The sequence below is a fragment of the Salvia hispanica genome, chromosome 2 (assembly GCF_023119035.1).
Source record: "Salvia hispanica cultivar TCC Black 2014 chromosome 2, UniMelb_Shisp_WGS_1.0, whole genome shotgun sequence".
NCBI classification, from domain to species: Eukaryota; Viridiplantae; Streptophyta; class Magnoliopsida; order Lamiales; family Lamiaceae; genus Salvia; species Salvia hispanica.
This window is the reverse complement of record NC_062966.1, coordinates 8423154-8444554: the sequence shown is the minus strand read 5'-3', so window position 1 is coordinate 8444554 and position 21401 is coordinate 8423154. Positions and strand designations below refer to the sequence as shown.

The following is a 21401-nucleotide window of genomic DNA, read 5'->3' as shown; positions in this document are numbered from 1 at the left end:
TGGGTGATAATTTGCAACAACATAAACTACAGAACCATGGTGTCTCAGTGATACATGTGCATGGTATTACACCAAATTAAATACTAAATTCGAATGTCTTAAAATTTCTTTCCAATATTGGCTTCAGCTCATCCGCATGCATCTCACTGATTGATAAAACATGATACGGAATTAATGATAAAAAAACATATAATAGCTTCACAACATACAAATAGTGCATTGTTAGTAAGACGGTATTGCATTGCATTGCGTAGTCCCTGCAATACAAAATGGTTGAATTCATCAATGAATACCATAAAATCTGAATTTAGCTTTAATAAATATTTAATAGCTTCACAACATACAAATATTGCATCGACAGTAAAATAGTATTGCATTACTTAGTCACCGCATCACGTAGATTCACCGGTTGCATTACATATTTTTAGGGCTCGTTTGTTTTCTATGTTGGCCCAACATATGTTTAGATATAGTAAACTCAAAAATCAAGTTATAGGATAGAGTTAGCAATAATTACCATATGTTTGTTTGTACATATTCATATCCCTAGTTTCTTATTTTTATGTTTGGTATGAGGTGTCCAAACACAAGATACAACCATGTATTCCCAAATTTATCCTCATTGCATTTTCATATTTCCGAGATTGTCCTCATCCATTTCATTTTGGCGGTGAACCCAAATTTTCCAATCAACCCAAATTTTTCATCTACCCTAATTCCCGCCCCCCCCATCTCAACGCCTCCTCCAAATATAGATTGCACTCTCTATACCAAATTGCGAAACTCAGAACGGTGGACGCTATCAATTGAGCCGACGACCTTCGCCTGAAGTTCAAGGTAGTCTAAACTCGTATCTTTGTCGTAGATGGATTGTATATCTTTTCATATGTATACGACGATATTGCCGTCGGATATTTCTTCTATAATCTGCTCTCTCTTGTATTGGAGTGTCAAACAATAGGACTTCAAATGAATTACATTAATTACAGTTTGCATTATGTGAACTTATTGAAGCTCGTTAATGGTTTCAAGTTGGGCAATTGGTTTATTTCAATCAATTCATCTTCGTTGTGTGGCCAAGCTTATGTTTAGCCTTTGTTTTAGTATATTTCAGTTACATAGAATTTATAATAGTTCATTGATTAGAGTGTAATTGCTCTAATTTTTTGTTGCCTTAGTGGTTCTATTCTATTCTCATCAATTCAGCTTTGCTCGTATGGCCTCCCAACAACAGAGTGGTAACGACACCGATGGCAGTCCATTACCAGAGGGTAATGCATTCATTTAACAGCTTTTACTCTTCGTAGTTCCTTCTCCGTGATAACACGAGAGGGCATGTGACAATATCCTTTTTGCAGGTAACCCGGATAGTATTACCGGCAGAGGGGTGCTAGCAGACAGATCTAGACGTGTGTGGACACAACGCGAGGAGCAAATCCTTTTGTCATCCATGAAGGAGTTGGTGGCAACCGGATGGAAGTCGGAAAATGGTTATCGTGCAGGATATTTGACCCGTGCATTGGAGGCACTAAAACATGAATTTCCCAAAACTGATATTTGTGTTCACCCTCACATCAAGTCGAGGATCCAATCTTGGAAAAAGAATTACTACTCCCCGATGCAAATACTTGACCGTAGTGGTGTTGGTTTCAATACCGATGGTGACTACAAGATAGATATCGATGATGAACAATGGACACAAGTTGTACAGGTAACATTTAGCTATATTTACCCTTGTTTCGTATGCCATAACATTGTTTACACGCTTGCTGTGTCGACCAACAAAATCTGAAAAATTGCTTAGGGAGTGTTTTGTCATCCAACATTGCTCCGTAGAGGTTAGAGGGTGTTCTGATGTTGGGTGAGGAGGTTAAATGGTGTTCTGATGTTGGGTGAGGACAAGTGGTGGAGACTAATGGAATGATTTGGTGATTATGTTTGCTTATCGTAGTTTATCTTAGTATCTTTGTTTATATTAGATTTGTGAATCCAGATTTGAGCCACTGATGCAAATTCAGTTTGTTAAATCTAGTTGCTTATATATTTATTACCATATATACATGCTTTCTTTGATAATACATTCGTAATTTGTGTTTTTTGGTTAATATCTTTTGTAGAAAGATAGCAATGCCAAGTATACGAGGAACAAGTCTTGGCCAATGTTCGCTGACTGGAAAGAGATTTTTGGCAAGGACCGTGCGGAAGGGGTTAAGGTTATGGACACGGGGGATGCAGTCCGCAAAATTTATGGGTCTGGTTCTGGTGTAAACGAAAATTCTCCAATGACTTTAGAGGAACTCTTCCCCGATGAAGTTTTTCCTACCGGTGTTCTACCGGAGATGGTTGATGAGAGCACTTCGGCACCTGTCAAAGTTAGTCCGAGGGTGCCAACCAAGGTAACAAAGAAGAGGAAGGCTGATGACAAGATGGACAGTGTCCTTACTCTCATGACTCGCATCCATGAGGACACGAATGAGCGCCTGAAGGACATCGCAACTCGAATTGGTTATGAGTTCGATCTTAGTACGAAGAGGACCGAGGTCTTCAATCAACTGAAAGGTATGCCCGGGCTGACCATCAAGCAACAATTTTATGCTGCAAAAAAGTTGGTGAAGGAGCCTGAGCTTCTGGACTTGTTTAGGGGATTGGATGAATTTGCTCAACCTACTTTTATTCTCGATCTTCTGGAGACAGATGGTAAGATTTGAACGTGGTGGAGTCCATGTCTTTGGTAGTATTTTGTTATTTAACATGGTTTAAACAATGATCCAATCCATGTAACTAGTGCCAGTGCACTCTTATGTAGTATGTCAACTGGTATTTTTTTGCGCATGTAATATGCGAAGTATGGACAAGCTCTGTATTTTGTTTAATTACTATCAACATCGACAGTATGTGGTACTGCTTCTGTACTGCTTAACAACACCATTCTATCTGCTATATTTTTGAACGTTCATTAACAACACCATTACTATCAACATCGACAGTATGTTATATGAATCACTTATATGAATCACTTTTTGAATCATCATTAAGAACTCTTAAATCGCATAGTATTATAAATATGCTCCATTTACTCAATCAATTGCTATTTATGATTTTGCATTCAAAAATACTATAAGCAATTGCTTCTTTTGATTTAGCATTCAAAATTATTGTAATCAATCGTTTCTCTTGATTTTGGATTCAAAAATATAGTAAGCAAGCGTTACTTTAGATTTTGGATTATAAAATAATGTAATCAATTGCTTCTTCTGTTTTTGCATTAAAACAGAAATCAATTACTTTCTTCTTTTGATTTTGAATTTAAAATATTGTAAGCAATTGCTTCTTTTTATTTTGCATTAAAAAATATTGTAACCAATTGCTTCTTTGGATTTTGCATTCAAAAATATTGTACTCCAATGCTTCTTTTTTTCATTTCGCATTAAAAAATATTGTAATCAATTGCTTCTTTGGCTTTTGCATTCAAAAATATTGTACTCAAATGCTTCCTTATTTCATTTCACATTCAAAAATATTGTAATCAAATGCTTCTTTAATTTTTGCATCATAATCAAATGCTTGTTTTAATTTTGCATTAAAAAATTTTGTTAGCAAACGAAGCATGTCAAATCAAGCAAGAAGCTACACCATAGATCATGAATTACGATTAGTAAGTGCACAAATTCAATGGTTACTACACCATTTTTCTTACAAACAAACGCATCAAAAAAAAAGTGCACCCCCTAAATACTAATACACCGACGAGATACATGCTCGTCGATCACTACTTAAGCTACCCATAGCCATTAACTAATCATTAAAACATAGAAAATACCAAATATCATATCCGATATAGCCTACTAAGTGCATCACCTGTGCACATCAAAACAAACATTACACCATTTATAATGCTAAGGAAAACAAAGTGGAACGACTACAAACCCCTTTATGGTGCTGTTTTACGAGAAGTTGGGAGGGGGCTCCAAGAAGCACATGATGAACCTCTCGGTGATGATCCTAAAACCTTCTTCGCCGGGACCATGCGACTAGGTGACTTCGTGGAGGATATTTGGTCCACATTACCCTCATTCACCTGGAAAAGCTTTCGACGAACCCGAGAGGGTGTGCCCCGCGGTGGGGAATTAACTTCATCAACATCGACAGACATAGCGGCTGCGTTCCTACGAACCGCCTGATTTGGCTCGACGGAGTCAGATATGACTATGACCTCCGTGTTGTCGGATAGGGTTATGACCTCGGTGGAGTCCTCAACTTTGACGTCAAACAAACCGAACACGGTGGATAGGAGGTTAATTTCTGGCTCGTCACGGTGGTAGTACGCTCCGGCGTATGAGTTCCTCTACAAAACATTCACCACATTTTATGTTAGGCCAAAATGACATGATATAAATATAGGAGATTAGAATGTGAACCTTGAAGATGGTCTGCCATATTGCTTCATCGGCGTGTACGACTTTGTTGACAAAGTCCCAGCGCACGCCGTGTGTGGCAACCACCTCGTTGAACGTCTCGTAGCGTTGCTTAAGAAGCTTGAGGCGCAGCGTGATATCACTGCAATTTAGATCAGAACCGAACTGAGAGTTTATCAACCTAACAGCCAGACGAAGCACATATTTTGGAACACATGCATCGACCCAACCAAGCCAATTCTTCTTCTTGTCGATCAGAGTTCTGAGGAGCATCGAATCCATCAGTTGAATCCACTTTCCATTGTAGAAGAACGTTGCCTGTGTTGGGATGTTAGAGTTCATATTTCAGAGGGATGTTTGTCTACACTTGATCTAAGCTAACCATGTTATATAGAATTACATGTACAACAACTCATAAGAAATATTGAATGCGGTGGAAGAGCATTAACAACATGGTAGATAATTGTCAAATCTATTAGGGTTAAGTACACACATTAGGTTTCCTCGCCGCCCTACTATGGCGATTACTCCGGCGTGTGAATAGGAAGTCTTTAATAGGACAACTGTATATTCTCCATTCCAAAACATATCTTCTAAATTTAATGCATATCGGTTCATAATATGTGTTCATATTCGTCGCTTAATTCGGTTAAGAATATGGAAATGTGGCACCAATTATGTAGGCGATACTTTAGGTTATTTTTGTTTGGAATCATTAAAATATTACTTACCTGTATCTACCATGATCTTTTGAAAAAATAGATACATATGGAGCCGACATCGTAAGTTATCACTGAAAAGGTGAAATTAATAATATATATATATATATGGGTCAAAAGTTTCATTTTTACTTAAAATGAAATTTATACAGGATAAAATGATATTTTTTCAGCACGCATAAAATTATACTTTTATTCCATAAAATGATATTCCGTTCCATAAAATGATATTTTACGTACATAAAATGAGGGTTATTAGGTTATCACCATAAATATGGATTATGATTTGATTACATCCCTATATATATATATATATATATAGATATATATATATAGGGGTGTATTCAGATGAAAACCATAATGTATATTAAAACATCAAACCATGTAAAATAATGTACATTATACACACTAATAATGTACATTTTATTCATGTATAATGTACTGTCAGCATAATGTACAGAATTCATATAATGTAAATGTACATTATTAGTGTGTACAATATTTAGAACAGTACATTATAAATGAATAAAATGTACATTATTAGTGTGTATAATATACATTATTTACATGGTTTGATGTTTTAATATACATTATGGTTTTCATCTGAATACACCCCTATATATATATATATAAAAGTATATCTACCATAATATTTTATGATCGAATTTATCACATTGATATCTGAATTTTTGTTTAAAGGGATGAAATGTTCATTAACATACTTTTACGAAATATTGCATAAAATTGCAAATTTTGAACTTCTTATATATACAAATATATTTGGATACTTATATACGGTCATGATTTAATTTCTATTCCCCCCGTTCCATGTTAATAGAGACATATTCTATTTTGGGAAGGTCAAAATTCATTGAGTCATTACAATTTTTGTTAAAATAATTTCTTCTTTTACTTTATTCTCTCTTCATCTATTTTACTTTATTAGGTCTTACTTGTTTCACCATTCATTACACACACTATTCTTTAATTCCTACGCGAAAAGAAACGTTTATAATAATAACAAGGAACAGAGGGAGATTTTTTTTAATAAAATATGATCATGCTTTGTTTTATAATTTTAAATATTATTGTACGAAGAATGTGTTGGTATGATTCTACTACTAATTATATTGTTGTTAAAAAAATGATGATCATATATAAACTATAATTACTTTATTGGAATGTATAGTTTAAAGTGTGATGTAATGAATATATTTATTACTCCGTATAATTTTACTAGTGACAATGCCATCCCCTAAATTAGCAATATACTCCCTCCGTCTGCCATTACGAGTCCCGGTCACTTTTGCACACTCGTTTTGTAAAAATGATAATGAATAATAAAAGTGGAAAAATGGTAAAGTAAGAGCGAGAATAATGTTAAGAAGACTCTTCTCAACGTTATTCTCTCTCTTACTTTACCATTTCTCACTTTAACTATTTATTATCATCTTTATAAAATGAGTGTGCAAAAGTGACCGGGACTCCTAATGACGGACGGAGGGAGTATTTCATATTTAATTTAACCTATTGACTTATAACGTTAAAAAATGCATTCAATTCTCACAACCGTATCCGGAAAGGCGAGAAGCATTGTTTGTAGAAGTTCAGACGCAATTTTAATTGCTCACACCCACCTCTCAGATTCATAACTTCAACCCACCTTCTCCACCACTTTCCCTTTAAGGCCGATCATATCATCACCAGTAGAAAAATGGTCTATAAGTTCTGCCTCCTGTGACGCAATACACACCCTCAAACAATCTTCTTCCATACTCACGTATCCAAAAAGTTCACATGGGAGGCGAAGGTGCAAACTACCCCCCGAACGGCCCTGACGATTACCACCGACTTCCTACATTTCTGAAGGTGTATCGCCTAGAAAAACACAAGGAGGAAATGGTATGATATTTTCTATTTCAATTAAGATAACATCCTATATACGAAAATGATGCCAACATGTTCCTTTTATGTATTTGTAGCGGCTTCCTCCGGAATTTGTTGGGATCCATGGAGGGGACCTTCCGTTTGACTGTAGGTTAGTTTGGCCTAATCGAGTTCGACACATTGTACGCATACTGAAACTCGCTAATGGGTTCTACTTCTGCACCGGATGGCCACAATTTGTACATGCAAATGGCATCGAACATGGTGACTACCTTACCTTCACCTTGGTGGATGTTGGAACGTTCAACGTGAGGCGGTATGACATGGGCACCCACTGCCCCCGCAGGATGATATCGATCGTAAGTTTTATTTTGTTGGCATTATACTTACTTCAACTAGTCTTCGTTAATTGGTCTCGCAATACTAATGGTGTCATTGACATTACTTATTAGTTGTTGAGGACGACAACCTAGAAGAATGCTACTCCCCCGATGTCGATACTTCTGATGACTATTGTCCATCGGAGGTGGAAACTGATTCATCACAAGATGATGACTATGAGGATGACAGTGGTGCCCTCGATGTCGATGGCTATCCCACTTTCGTGCTAACACTCACTAAAACAAACATCAACCGCACAATTGAGATTCCCTACCGCTTTTGGCAACGCCATATCCGAATGGGAGCACTTGAAGCTGCTGTTTTTTTGTTGGCGGAAGGGGAGACATGGCGGGTTACTCTCAAGCACAAAGGATCAAAGATATGGGTGAAGCACGGGTGGGGACAATTCAAAACTGATAACCAACTGGTAGAAGGAGTGCGCTGCCATTTCAAGCTCGTTGATGCGGATGATGTCCAATTCTTTGTGTGGTTTGAGCGTCCTTAGAGATGGTGGGATTATGCAACTGATTATAGGGCAGTACTAAGGTTATGGATCTCCTATTATGTATGCATGTGTGTTATATGGTGTTTGTTTTCCATTAGATCATGTCAAATTTTAACTTGTTATGCTTTGTGAGTGGGTTCGTATGATGGTTTGTAATGTCAAGATCTTTTGTAATTTGGTTGTTATGTGAACCAAACTATGTATAAGTTCGAAATTTTCACCTTTACTGCCTAAAATTGTATTTTATGTCGTGATGAAATTTTGGGCTGAAAATTATTCAAAGTTCGTAAGTAATTAATTTAAAAAAATACAATGCTTAAGCATACCTTATGATCGGTAAATGAACTCCATTTTAATATTTAGTTTTTCCATTAATTAAGCAACAAAATTGTTGCATTGCCACGTATAAATTATGTCACCAAAAGGTATCAAATTATTTAAATTAATATTATAAGTTCAATAGGTCATATGTATGAATTGCTTGTAATTCTATTATTTGCCACGTAGCATATAATAATGTATTCACATGACATTATCATTCCCATTATATTTGCCAATGAGTACAGTTAACGATGATAATGATTTGTTTTTATTTTCAAACAAGTAAAAATTTATAATCAAGATATGTAATCTTGATATTTTGGTTGTACATTCTCATACATTCCCTCGATTGCATAAAAAAAGTAAAAAAGAAAAATATAAGAATTGAGTTAGGAATTTCAGGTAGTGTATCTTAATAAAAGAACAAATAAGTATTTCATACAAACCATATGTCAGAATGTCGCTCGTCATAGACAAGTGCACGAATTTAATTTAAAAAGTTTTAACACAAATAACCTCACCAACATCGATCACCCGTTTGTCCTCTGACCCCACATTGCAGCAGCTAGATCGTCCCTCTTCTTCGTCCATTCAGGTGTTGGCGAGACAGTAGTGATTGTAGGCACTACCGGGTCATCGTTCTCACTCCCATACCCGTCTTCATGTTGACTGCCTATCAATTCCTCATACGGATCCACCTCCATTTGCGTACGAATAAAATTGTGAAGCAAGAAACAAGCAATGATCAACCCGGTTTGAACCTCGATAGGATAGAAGCTTGGGCTGCGAAGGATTCCCCACCGCATCTTAAGCACTGCAAAAGAACGCTCGATCACATTCCTAGCTTTAGTGTGCTTCAAGTTGAACAGTTCCTCTTGAGTTTGCGGTGCTTGGGTTCCAGGTCCCCACTCCTTCAAATGATAACTAACGCCCTTGTATGGTGTGATGAAGCCCTCGCTGTTTGCGTAAGCATTGTCGCAAAGGTAATAGCAATCTACGAATTGAAAATAAGGTAACTGTGTAAGGACTACCAATTATATTATATAAAATGTCGAGTTGAATACCTTTTGGCACTTTAAGTCCGAGAGGCCTGCTTATTGCATCACGTAATATCCTCGAATCACCGGCAGAACCTTCCCATCCTGGCAGCACGTATACAAAGCGAAGTCGTCGATCACATACAGCAAGTGTGTTAGTAGAAACCTGCCCCTTCCTATTACGATACCGTGGTGTGTCAGCAATGGGCACTCGCACGTTTATATACGTACCATCTAAAGCTCCTAGGCAACCCTACAACATTTTTTAGAATAGTATGAAAGAGGCAAGACATTGTTATAAAAACATTGACAAAATGGCATACAAGTTATGGCACATACCTTAAACCACTTCCATCTTGGGTCCGTGCATTCATCATCAACCGGTTCAGGTTTGACTAATAACAACTCATGCAAAGTAAGCACCCCACGGAGCACCATATGTGTGTATTTGGACACAGTTTCAGAAGAGCGCATGAAATCGTGACCCACAACCCGTGTCTTTTTATGGTGTGATAGAATGGACAAAAACATAGCAACTTGTTCTTCTACGGTGACAAATTTTTGGTCTATTAATCCAGCCCGGTCACGCAATAGACGACATAATCTACCAAAAGTGTTTCTATCCATCCTTAAATTGTCTAAACATGATCGGTCACTTACCCGGACAAGCCTGTCCAACTGCTTTACGTGAGCAGGAATGTAATCAATGAGCTCCTCTCGTGTATCTCTACCACCCCGTTTCCTTTTACGTGCATTGGGTCCTGCCAAGTTGATTAGCATACTTGCGAGGAGCAGGTTTGTCCGTTGGTCTCTTAGTATTTCCTCAAGCAAAACCAATACGGTGGGCAGTTCCTTTTTATTATCCTACATGAAGATGCAATTACCAATTTTACTCAGATTTCATGAACAAACTAGCATTATAACAACTCTATTCAATATCACAGCTTCACCTATACAACCAATCTGTAATAAGTCATGACAGCTCAAAACAGACATTCAAAATTAGGCAGAATAAACTGGAATGTGTTTACATATACCTTGCACACAAGCTCTAAACAAAAGGCATACAAATTTTGGGAATCTGAATTAGTATCCTGTTGAAGCTAACCTAATTCACAAGTGAATTCAAGCTTCCATTATGAACACATGCTCAGACGACAACATAATACAATGAATCCCAATCCCACCAATGTATACAGTATTAAATCTATTCAATTAGGTGAAAAAAAATTACAAATAAACACACTCCAAACACATATTAAATTTTGCAGTCGGCCATTAGGAACCAACAAAAAAGGCGATGGGTGCTCGACAGGGGAAAATTCTGAGACTTATTTACAAAATCACAGCGGTACACGAATCGCAATATAATCTTCTGTTACAGGGTTTGAAAAACATTACCTTTTGAATCGCATCTTGGTCAGCCATGGGTCCTCGGCGTTCGATTTTGCCGGTTCAATTGGAATCAACCTACAAACAACGGCAAAGACGATAAGATTGAATTCAACCTTCTCAATTTATGATTTAAACCCAACAAATATGCCCACCAAAATTTTCGAATTGGAGTTTCTTCACCGCCGATCTGATATGTGGAATTTGGAGTGGGTGGAGAATTGGTTGTTTCTCGATAGGAGAAGGGAGATGGAGTAAATGAAAGGGGCATTAAAGTATTATCATGTTGTAAGTTAAATTCACTAAAGTATTGATATTCCCCAATCGCAGGTTCATTGGTAGTTAGAGTTAGCTACTTTTTTGCAATAACTATCGCCTACAGTGTCGGGTTTTGAGATTCAAGTCCGGGTCACTTTGATTGCTAACATGGCATACAAACATGGAAATAAGGGTAGATAAGGAGGGCTATCTATGTCTAACATGGAAAACAAACGAGCCCTTAGTGGCAAATTTCATAAAATATGATTTAAAAATATATCGAATCTATACAATATATGAAAGGGGAGTTTTGGAAGGTTTTGAATAATCATTTTATGGTGAGGGATGTAAATGCAATTAATATAAAATTCAGAAATTAATTCTAATAAATATATAATCCACTTAGTTGGTTATTTTCCCATGTTTCATACGTGAGTGAGTGGGAGGTTATTTACACTAAGAATTATATTATTGGCAAAATAAGAAGGTTTGCATCTTTTTATCACAATGGTCGTCCTATATTAAAATGCGCACATGATGAATACCTCAGAATCTCTTCATGGATTTATCGTAAAGCTTTCTGAAGAATAAAACAGGCTTGGGAGTCATGCAACTAAAGTTGATGAAGTTCAGACAAAGTGCATTACTGACTTTTCCAAAGCTTATGAGGTTTGATGAATAAATGATTAATTGTCAGAATGAAATTGACTGTATTTCTTCGAGCTTATTAAGATTTGTATAAGCAGGAACAGTCCAGGACAGATGCGCAGAAGCTTATTGCTGATGTGACCACCTTAGTTTCTGACTGCATGCGTAGACATAAACAGATGGTCAGCTTCTTTTGGTCTTCATCTTTTGTTGTATGTGCACTTTCAGTTTTATTGAGGTATCCAATAGTGGATGTTTTTCATGCATTTGTTGACATGCAGTTGTATGGATTTGCTCAAAATCTAAGATTCTTAAATGCACATGTGCATATACTAGCAGTGGAAGCCATGCTTTTAGTGATAACTTAATACCGCATGACAATTTTTCTGGAACCTTCTCTTCAGGAGTTTCAGTGAGAGTAATGAACTACGCGATGCTGAGATAGAATCTGCGAGAGTTATGCTGAAGAGAGTTGCAAAGATATTATTCGTTGCTTTGACGGTCAGTTACTCTACACTTACTATTGTGTTATTTGTTAATTGTAATGTTAAATATAGAGAGCTATGTTGTTGGACATTAACCACTCCAATGCTAGACCAAGACACACGCACATACATTGTTGTTTATGATTTGTTAAGGTCACTGTGGTATGGAGTAAGACTTTTTACTCGCACAATATCTGTTAAGAGATTTATGTGGAAGAAAATTTTAGATCATTTATATTCTCAGGGCTGTCGGAACAAGAAAGAGCATCCATTTCTAAAATTTCTGCAACTGCTAGAGCTCATTCAGAAACAGTAGATGATCATTCTAAGCAGGCAGCCTGTATTAAACAACATACCATTAACACTTTCAAACAAAAATATATGGTATGCCTTATTTTGCATCTTATGAACCGTCCTTTTTAGTAGTGTGAATCGGATTATTACAACATTTACGAGCCAACTGGGTCGACATTATCGTGGCTATTCTTCTTCCTACACTCAGGTGTTTTTCTCAAGTTTGGCTATGCAGTACTTCTATTTCTCTTTCTAATTAATATTCTTTTCTTTAATTTGATAGTATACAATTACTACTATATTTATATTTGATTTTGGTGAAATTAACAGGTTGATTTTTGGATTTATCTTCTTAATTTGGATGGCTAAGGAAGCCTCCACAAAATTATGTGGTGTTCATTGTTCAATTATGTATTTTCATGAGTCTCATACATCTTATGCTTTGCTCTACGGATGATTATTTTAATACATATTGATTATTGATTTTGTGCATTGCATATTGATTTTGTTCCTTATTCTATTGTAGTTTTAGGTGAGGCAGGCGGCTTTACCTACGAGTTCTGTTGAAGAGTGACGAATTTGAAGAATTGAAGATTTTAGTTTATAATGATGGGATTGATTTTAATTTTAAAGTTAATGTAGTGTATAAAGAAGTTTTAAAAATGATGAGAAATTATCTATTGTATTTAATTCTTTATTGTGATAGATTTTTATTTTCTTACTACATGATTTAATGTTTAATGATTATATTATGTGATTTGTTTCAAATTTATTATGCTTCAATGTTGATTTGTATAGATTTTTGTTTCTCATATAACTAAAATTGTTACTCATATTGTTCATTGTTAATATTGATTCTAACTTGTTTAATTAATTTAAAATTTAAAATTAATATTTTAAAAATATATTAATCTGCATATAGAATAGACGTGATACTAATAACTATAAAAATAGAATTTATACAACTTGCCGTACAAAAAGACATTTATTGCGTCAAGAAATTAGGGGTAGTATAACTGCAATATTATGTGGTACCTAAACTGCCTTTTAACACATAAATCTATTTTTTTATTTGTTTTATTGGTGTTCAACGTGGCACAATCATGTGCCTTGATTCCAAAAATCGACTGGTTGGTATTGGTGGGAAGTTATTTTTTTTAAATGTGATATTTTTGAAGTGTTATCTTTACCCAATATAGTTCCACAAATATAGTTGTAATTGATTAGTTTTCAAGCTGTTCTATGTATATATTCCCGTACGTGTATATGTATATATGTGTAGACTATGAAGATTGGATACTATTTTCATACCTATCCATTTTATTAATATAGTACTATTAGATTCATGATTATTTTATATTTGTATGTTTTTAGAATAATTATAAATTTTATTAATTATATTATGCAAAAATAAACAATTAATTTATTTACTCAACCTAAATCAAAACTTATAAGATTTGATTTCCATTATTATATTTGATTTGCATTGTTATACGTATATGTTAGTTGTTATTGATTTATCTCAATTAAAAATAGTTCCATAATTATAGTATACTATAATTCCTAATTTTGTGGGATTATATAGCATATGCGTGTGTAATCAATCCACTATAATACACATATCAATTAGGGGGAGTGTTATATTGCTAACTCAATGCTTAATTGCTAACTACAACTCAATAATAGCCATTAGATATTCAAATTAAAGGCCTAGATCATCAACCACGAAATGTCAATACGATCAACAAAAACGTCAATAAGGCTATAGGATTAATTTTAATAAATATCAATAGGGGTATTAATGTCAAGTTAGTTATAACTAACTTTTAAAAGAAATCCCAAAATTTTAAATTCATATAACATATATCAAATTAAAGATAATTTTATAAGGATTCCAACGATATACTACATGCATATGTTCCGACGTCAAAATTTGAAAAAAATTTAATTTTTTTTTTTTTTAATTTTCGTATTTTTTACGAACAGATTTATGTCAATACACCTCACATAATATGTCAATATTATGCTTGTAAAATGTCAATATGAAATTGTGTTGACATTATTATATCTTCGTATTGATGTATTTCAAACACTGTATTGACATTATATTTTAAACCCTAAATTTGATACTTGCTATTATCTTTTTAGTATTAAAAAATAAAAAACGAAATTACACATGGCAAATTGTAGACCACAAGATTTCTAAAATCTTATGGTCTTAAATTAATTGTAGTTAGCAACTAAGGGATGAGTTAGCAATTGATCACTCCCCTGTCAATTAATATATATTCCAATATAAAACTCATGTCTACACATTCTTACCTGGGAATATATCTTTATACATCATTTTTGGAGTACTATACTATTCCAATATAGATTAATTAATGGTTAATTAGCACAATAAAAATACTATACTATTCCAATATAGATTAATTAATGGTTAATTAGCACAATAAAAATTCTGAACCTGGCCCAGCCCAGAACCGGCCCGGCCCACATACTAACTGGGCCCGGGCTCATGCTGGGCCCATTGTGAAAACCAAAACCCAGGCCCGGCTCGGACCGCCACTGACATGGACCTGGGCAGAGCTGGGCTTAAATGTCATCGGGCCTGGGCCGGGCTAGGCCGGCCCGACCCACTTGACACCTCTATATGCAACTTATTAAATAAAATCAGTATAAGAGTTATGTTTATAGTATTATTTTTATTTCAATAATAATTTTTCAAAACAAAATTTATATACTACTCTCTTTATCCGTAAAAATATAAACTCTTTCCTTTTTGATTCGTCTCCTAAAAATAAAAACTTTCTATTTCTAATAAGGTGAAATCCATTTTTCACTAACACATTTTTCTTCATATCTCTCTTTTGTTTTACTAATTTTGTATCAAAACTTGTTTTCCTATCTTTCTTTTGTTTTACTAATTTTGTATCAAAACTTGTATCATTTTAAAAGTTCATATTTTTAAAGTTCATATTTTTAGGGAAGGGAAAAAATATTATTTATAGGGTTATTTGACTTTTATTATGAGATGGAAGCAGTTTTTTTATATGCATCTCTTATTTATTTTAATTGCACATTAAATTCATGTTATTCTAAATTTTTTTATATTTTTTGGAAAGGGGGAGTATTTAAAAAGGTGATCTATAATTTCTGCACCCTTCGATTTAACCATTAAATCCTAGCCGTTTAAATTAGTCATTTATCGATTATAAAAGGGTTTAGATCTCGTCCTCAGTGTTACGCTCCAGGGTTGCCTTCTGAAGCTCGGAATTTTATATTACAAGGTTGGATTTCATGCTCCTATCAACTCTTTGTATAAATAAATTCAATTTTTTTTAAAACTTTCACTAAATTCTTGAATTGATTTGTTATTTATTTTAATTTTCTGCTTGTTGTACTGTGTTGTGATGTTCTGCTTGTGTGTTACATTCAATCTGGCGGTTAGGTTTACATTTATTCCTCTTAATGTTTGATTGGGGGACTGGATTTGCTTCTGTTGCAGAACTAGGGCTACTAAATTCACCCTCTAATTTCAATTTTGTTTCGGGCGTTGTAATATATGGCTGTGGGCATCAAGGTGTTTGAAACATGGTTCCATCGGTGGATAATTTGTTTTTGCGTCATTACATCGCAAGGGTGAAAACAAGAAAAAAGTAAAAAAAAAAAAAAAAAAAACGGAATCGAAAAACTTTGCAGTTGGTGTAATTGGGTGGTGAAACCCTTGTGTGTTTTTTTATTCTGAAGGACCAACCATAGTGATGTACTCCCTCCTTCCAATAAAAATAGAGGTAGCATTATTGGTCAAGCACGAGAGAGATAGAAAGAACTATGTTAGTGGAGAATGGGGTCTAGACTCTAGATAGAAGATATAAAAAATTGAAGTGGAAATAAGTTTAAATTGGAGTTGATTATTTTTCTGTGACTGATCAAAATGGGAAGTGTCTTTATTTTTATGGGACGAAGCGAGTAATAAATTCCTGCATATACACTCTTGTTCTCTTATGAAGTGTTTTTTTTTTTACTTTTTTTGGGGCTTATTTTATCTTTAATCCTTCTAATGCACCCACATCTTGCACTGGGGTCTAATAAGTCTCAATTTGAATATTCAGCTCTACAATGCCGCGCTATGATGATAGATATGGGACCAGTACTCGCCTCTATGTTGGTCACTTGTCCTCACGGACCCGATCCCGGGATCTTGAGCATGTTTTTAGTAGATATGGAAGGTAATTAATTGGCATTCCTCATCTTGCTGTCTAATTTGTTTGGGTTCCATTGAAATTTTTAAGATTAATGCTTCATTGTCCTTTCTCAAACTGGAATTGATTTTTTCTGTACTTTGTGGATGCATGCACATTTACTGATACCTCTAGCTCCCTGCCTGTACCATATGCAGAATATTTTGCTATGTCCATTCTTTATCCATTTGAAGTGGATAGCATGGAAACTAAAAAAGATTACTTTAGTCTTGCCTTGAATTTGTATTTGGTGATAATTTATTCTACATCTGGTATGAGTTGCCTGAACTAAGCTTGTCCAAGAATATATACTTTTGGTTTACTCTTCCTATCCATTCTTGATCCTTTCGAAAGTGAAAATCCGTACTTTACTCTCGTTTACTTGAATATGTATATCGTGATATTTATTCTATATCTCGCATGAACTAAGCATGTCCAAGAATATATGATTTTGGTTAATTCTCCATCCTGGCATCTTAATACATCAGAGGTCTGTTATATGGAGCATAGCTTCGCCTCCCACCTCTTACTTAGAGCGTAGTTGCTTTCCAGGCATGCTTGTTGCCTGGGCATCATTGTGATCATGTTTTTTTTGTCAAGGAAAAAAATGTGTCTTAGTTCCTTTGAGCTTGACTTTGATGACTCTATTGAAGGTTTCCGAGCCTTTGCCTGACCTGGTGGTCAATGGTGGTAGAATGGACTATGCCTGACCTGGTGGTCAATTCTGAGAGGGTGGACTTGGTGGGATTACTTGCCGATTGTTAGAAGCCTTTGGCGATTTTCTGTGTTGTCTTTGCATGTTTTTATGGAATTTGCCACAATCAAACTGGTGTTTAGTTCATCTTGAGGACCAAGTTTCATGCACTGCGTTCTAAGTAGTTTTGATGGCCTTACTGTTTCTGGAAACATTTACGCAGAGTACGTGATGTGGATATGAAGCGTGACTACGCGTTTGTTGTATGTACCATCTCTCTTAAATCTTGTGAATGTTTCTTTTAAATACTTGGAACCTCAGTTGATCACATGTTTCTCAATTACAATGTGGGTATCTTGTTGGGGAATTTTTCTTCTTGATTTGCTCAGGAATTCAGTGATCCACGGGATGCTGATGATGCTAGATATAACTTGGATGGGCGTGATGTTGATGGACGCCGCATTACTGTGGAATTTGCCAAGGGTGTAAGTCACTTTTAGCCTTCTCTTGTTATAGGACCACGTTTAAGATATATAAAAGCTGCTTTTCTTTTTCTTATCATTTATCTGTGAAAATACAGAAACTTCCTTTTGTAACACAGCTGCTGCTTTTCAGGATTAAGTCATCATGATCCATGTCTAGTTTTTGGCACTCAATATAGGTTTTATGGTAGAATATAATGTTGCCAGTATGACCTGCCTGAATTTTCGGACCCATCTGGATTTAGAAACTTGCTCCCTCCGTTCCATAAAAATAGGGACTTTGGGGATGACACGAGTTTTAATGCAAAATTGGTAACGTAAGAAAGAGATAGAAAGAAAAAGTGATTGGAGTATTATTAGTGGAGAATGAGACTCACCTCATAAGAGAGAAAAGTTACTAAAAATGGAAGATGACTATTTTTGTGGGACGGCCCAAAATGAAAAAAGAAGACTATTTTTATGGGACGGAAGGGAGGGAGTATATTAGATAGATTTCACGGACTCCACTATTGCCTCTGACATTGTATGATATGAATACAGGTACCACGTGGGCCTGGAGGAGTTCGGGAGTATGAGGGCAGAGGTCCTGCTCCAGGTTCTGGTCGCTGCTTCAATTGTGGCATTGATGGTCACTGGGCTCGTGATTGTAAAGCTGGAGACTGGAAGAATAAGTGTTACCGCTGTGGGGAAAGAGGTCACATTGAGAGGAACTGCCAAAACAGTCCTAAAAAGAATAGGTTTGAATTATTGCTGGCTTCATGATTTTTTTCATCTGTACTCGTGTTCGCATCTTGTTTTATACTTCAATTTGGTATGTTTCTTGGTTTGTCCTGTCCCTGTTGTAGCCTTGACCAGATCTTGTTGAATTTAACATTATTTCATATCATCTAATTCTTCTTAATGTCTTGCTTATGCTTCAGTAGTGGACGTGGTCGAAGTTACTCACGATCTCCTGTGAGGTCACGTTCCCCTCGCCGTGGTGGCCGCAGTAGGAGTAGAAGCTTCAGCAGAAGCCGCAGTTACAGGTTTGAGCTGTTCGCATTTTAATAAAATGGGATGTCGGTTCCTTGATCCCCTCTGATTTTACTGAATGTTATACTTGGTTTTTAGCCGGTCAAGGTCCCCTGCTGCCAGAAGAGGACGTGATGCTGATTATAAAGAGAGGTCAAGAAGCCCTCGTGATGAAAGCCCAGATCTTAAAAGGGTTGCCTCTCCTACTAAATCAAGGAAGCTCAGTCCAACGCCTGATATGGATGCGCCAAGAGAGCGAAGTGCTTCTCCTAGTAGAGGCAGAGTGGAGAGAGAGCAAGATGGGTACAATAGTGATAGCCCAAAGGAGACTAGCCGTAGCCCTGTGAGTCCTGCTGGTAGGAGGTATGATGAGAGTCCTTACGAGGAAAATGGGCGCAATCGCAGCCCTAGCCCTGGAGAGGATAGAAGTCCTGCTGAGGATGAAGACGCAGTACGCTCTCCCTGAGGAACTAGGGATTTATGTATTGTCTCTGTTCTAAACTTTTGTGTTGTCATTTGTGAGGTACCAAAACTAGAGTCAGAAGTTTGTCTTTGCAGAATACTCAAAACTTTTATGTGAATTGATTTATCGTCAAGCTTTAGAGCAATTGATGAAGAATTGGTGAATTCTCAAGCCTCAGTTGTGTATCTTATTATTAGTTTGTCAAATATGTTGTGTTCTTTTTAACTGTACTCGTCATTTTAACTTTATTGGGTTGTATTGCCATGCCAGTTTACCTCTATGAAGTAGGGTCGTTACGAACCTGTCAATCTTCCATGGCAAAAATTTTGATTTCATTATATTGGTGTTAACGCCTAGATAATGGTCCCCATAGTTAAACAGAGAGATTCCTCCTACCTGAATGGGAATAATTTAGGGGCAACAGCTGCGGTACATTTGGTAAAGAAAAGAAGTTGATTTCTTTTCGCTGACGTCTATATATTCCATGATTCCTTTATGATAACATCTTTATTTAGTTAGTGGTGAGATTCCCATATCCCTCTGTGTACACAACATTGTGAGCTACGCTTCTCTGCGAAAGATGCAATCTTGGACGCAAGACTATGGATCGTGGTGTGTGAGCTTGTTCGGCAGCAGCGACGGTGATGCAGGAGGTCCGTTATTATCTTGTACTGATAATCATGGATCTTATGATGACTCGTACTACTTGACTTACGACCATATTGAGGATTATACAGCTAAGAATTGGTGCACAGACGAAGATGATAAACAAAGCAGCGAGTGGGAGAGATGGCTCGGAGCTGAAGATTATCAGTGGGTTGGCTATGGTGCTTTGGAAGACGATGTTGATGCTAGCTGGCCTCTTGTTTGGGATTGGAATGTGTATGACACTTTCTTCTCTTACTAGCTACCTCTCCCAAATTCACTATTTCCATGTATGGATATAATGAATTACTCATAGTTGTTGTATGAATTTATTTTTAATGGACCTCTTTCCTTCCGCAAAATAAGAAGCAATGAATTGTAACCATAAAATTTGGCGTGCAAAGAGGAAGGACATAGGAAATAAAAACCTAAAAACAAGAAAGAAAAAAAAACAAGTCCTCTTCCAAAAGAAAATATGGGAAGAGCGATGACGAGGGTGTGTACTCTCGTGATCCTTGTGGCAGCCGTGTTGGCGGCCTCAGCAGCGGCGAAGGTGGTCCACAACACGCCGAAAACGGAACTGAGGAGGCGGACCACCCACCAAAAGCACGCAGTATTCCAGGCGGCATACATACCAACCATGAACCTGGAGCAGCAGGACTACCTGGAGGCCCACAACGAGCTCCGGGAGTCGGCAGGCATGCCGCCGCTGGAGTGGGACGCGAAGCTGGCGGCGTCGGCGCACGACTGGGCGGAGAAGCGGCGCGGGGACTGCGACTACCGCATGCACTCGAGCAGCCCGTACGGGGAGAACATCTTCTACATGAAGTACCGAGAGTTCTCGCCCAAGGACGTGGTGCAGTGGTGGTTCAGCGAGAGCAAGATGTACGACTCGCGGCAGCTGCGGTGCCGCTGCGCCCCGGAGAGGGAGGGCTGCGAGTGCGGCCACTTCCTCAACGTGGTGTGGCGGGACACGAAGAGGGTCGGCTGCAGCGGCAACGTCTACTGCAACAATCAGGGGGGTGTCTACATCGTCTGTGAGTACGACCCGCCCGCGCTCTCTGCCGGAAATCCCTTCACCCTCCACCACTATTGACGGAATGGGATTTATTGGTTTAGGCTTCATCGATTCTTAGTTTAATATTTTGTTAACCAGCTAATGCTGTATTTCGACTATACATTTTATTTGCTTTCGGTTTTAGTATTTACTATTGTACTATCAATTTGAAAAAAACAAGACATGATCCTTGCTGGTTGGCCTACTTATACTGAAGTGCGCCGAATCAAAATTAATCATATCGATATGTTCAAGGATAGAACCCCTCATTATACCAAATTTATCGCTTAAAAAAAGCATCGGAAAAATGCATTGCAAAATGTCACAAGATCACAATGAAAGATCAACAAAGAGATGTTTGGAGCTCGAGTTTTTAGGAGAAAGGATTGAGAGTGGAGAAAAGGAGAAGAAGAATAAAAATTGGCCTTTCAGTGATATGTGTAGTGCTAGTCTTCTTGGGGAG

The 21401-nt window shown here is 36.7% G+C and overlaps 5 protein-coding genes across 10 annotated transcripts; 4 read left to right on the top strand and 1 right to left on the bottom strand.

The window, feature by feature from the left end:
• The first annotated feature begins 745 nt into the window (after positions 1-745).
• On the top strand, positions 746-2873 carry LOC125208075. Of its 3 annotated transcripts, none has more exons than XM_048107628.1 (4): positions 746-837; positions 1179-1271; positions 1359-1711; positions 2118-2873. In XM_048107628.1, exons 2-4 carry the CDS (start codon positions 1217-1219, stop codon positions 2706-2708), a joined length of 999 nt encoding a protein of 332 aa, XP_047963585.1. In that variant the 5' UTR covers positions 746-837; positions 1179-1216; the 3' UTR covers positions 2709-2873. The 3 variants fall into 3 exon arrangements, with proteins under 3 accessions (XP_047963585.1, XP_047963586.1, XP_047963587.1); XM_048107629.1 differs by having other exon boundaries at positions 784-837; positions 1207-1271; XM_048107630.1 differs by having other exon boundaries at positions 803-837; positions 1235-1271.
• A 4058-nt stretch (positions 2874-6931) lies between these two features.
• Positions 6932-7907, top strand: LOC125206220 (B3 domain-containing protein REM20-like). Its single transcript, XM_048105506.1, has 3 exons — positions 6932-7036; positions 7117-7384; positions 7474-7907. Exons 1-3 carry the CDS (start codon positions 6932-6934, stop codon positions 7905-7907), a joined length of 807 nt encoding a protein of 268 aa, XP_047961463.1.
• Positions 7908-8539: 632 nt separating this feature from the next.
• Positions 8540-10922, bottom strand: LOC125208354 (protein ANTAGONIST OF LIKE HETEROCHROMATIN PROTEIN 1-like). Its single transcript, XM_048107950.1, has 5 exons — positions 10813-10922; positions 10667-10735; positions 9605-10129; positions 9293-9518; positions 8540-9222 (listed from the first exon to the last, which is right to left on the bottom strand). The coding sequence occupies exons 2-5, from the start codon at positions 10691-10693 to the stop codon at positions 8759-8761; spliced, it is 1242 nt and encodes a 413-aa protein (XP_047963907.1). The 5' UTR covers positions 10694-10735; positions 10813-10922; the 3' UTR covers positions 8540-8758.
• Positions 10923-15565: 4643 nt separating this feature from the next.
• LOC125205303 (serine/arginine-rich splicing factor RS2Z32-like) lies at positions 15566-19400 on the top strand. Of its 3 annotated transcripts, none has more exons than XM_048104144.1 (7): positions 15566-15632; positions 16458-16574; positions 17504-17543; positions 17670-17765; positions 18303-18499; positions 18683-18787; positions 18873-19400. In XM_048104144.1, exons 2-7 carry the CDS (start codon positions 16465-16467, stop codon positions 19237-19239), a joined length of 915 nt encoding a protein of 304 aa, XP_047960101.1. In that variant the 5' UTR covers positions 15566-15632; positions 16458-16464; the 3' UTR covers positions 19240-19400. The 3 variants fall into 3 exon arrangements, with proteins under 3 accessions (XP_047960101.1, XP_047960104.1, XP_047960102.1); XM_048104147.1 differs by lacking the exon at positions 15566-15632 and adding an exon at positions 17240-17327; XM_048104145.1 differs by lacking the exon at positions 15566-15632 and having other exon boundaries at positions 17240-17543.
• Positions 19401-19540: 140 nt separating this feature from the next.
• Positions 19541-21177, top strand: LOC125205304 (pathogenesis-related protein 1-like). 2 transcript variants are annotated; one of them, XM_048104149.1, is made up of 3 exons: positions 19541-19889; positions 19992-20118; positions 20406-21177. In XM_048104149.1, exons 1-3 carry the CDS (start codon positions 19881-19883, stop codon positions 20975-20977), a joined length of 708 nt encoding a protein of 235 aa, XP_047960106.1. In that variant the 5' UTR covers positions 19541-19880; the 3' UTR covers positions 20978-21177. The 2 variants fall into 2 exon arrangements, with proteins under 2 accessions (XP_047960106.1, XP_047960105.1); XM_048104148.1 differs by having other exon boundaries at positions 19974-20118.
• Positions 21178-21401: the final 224 nt, after the last annotated feature.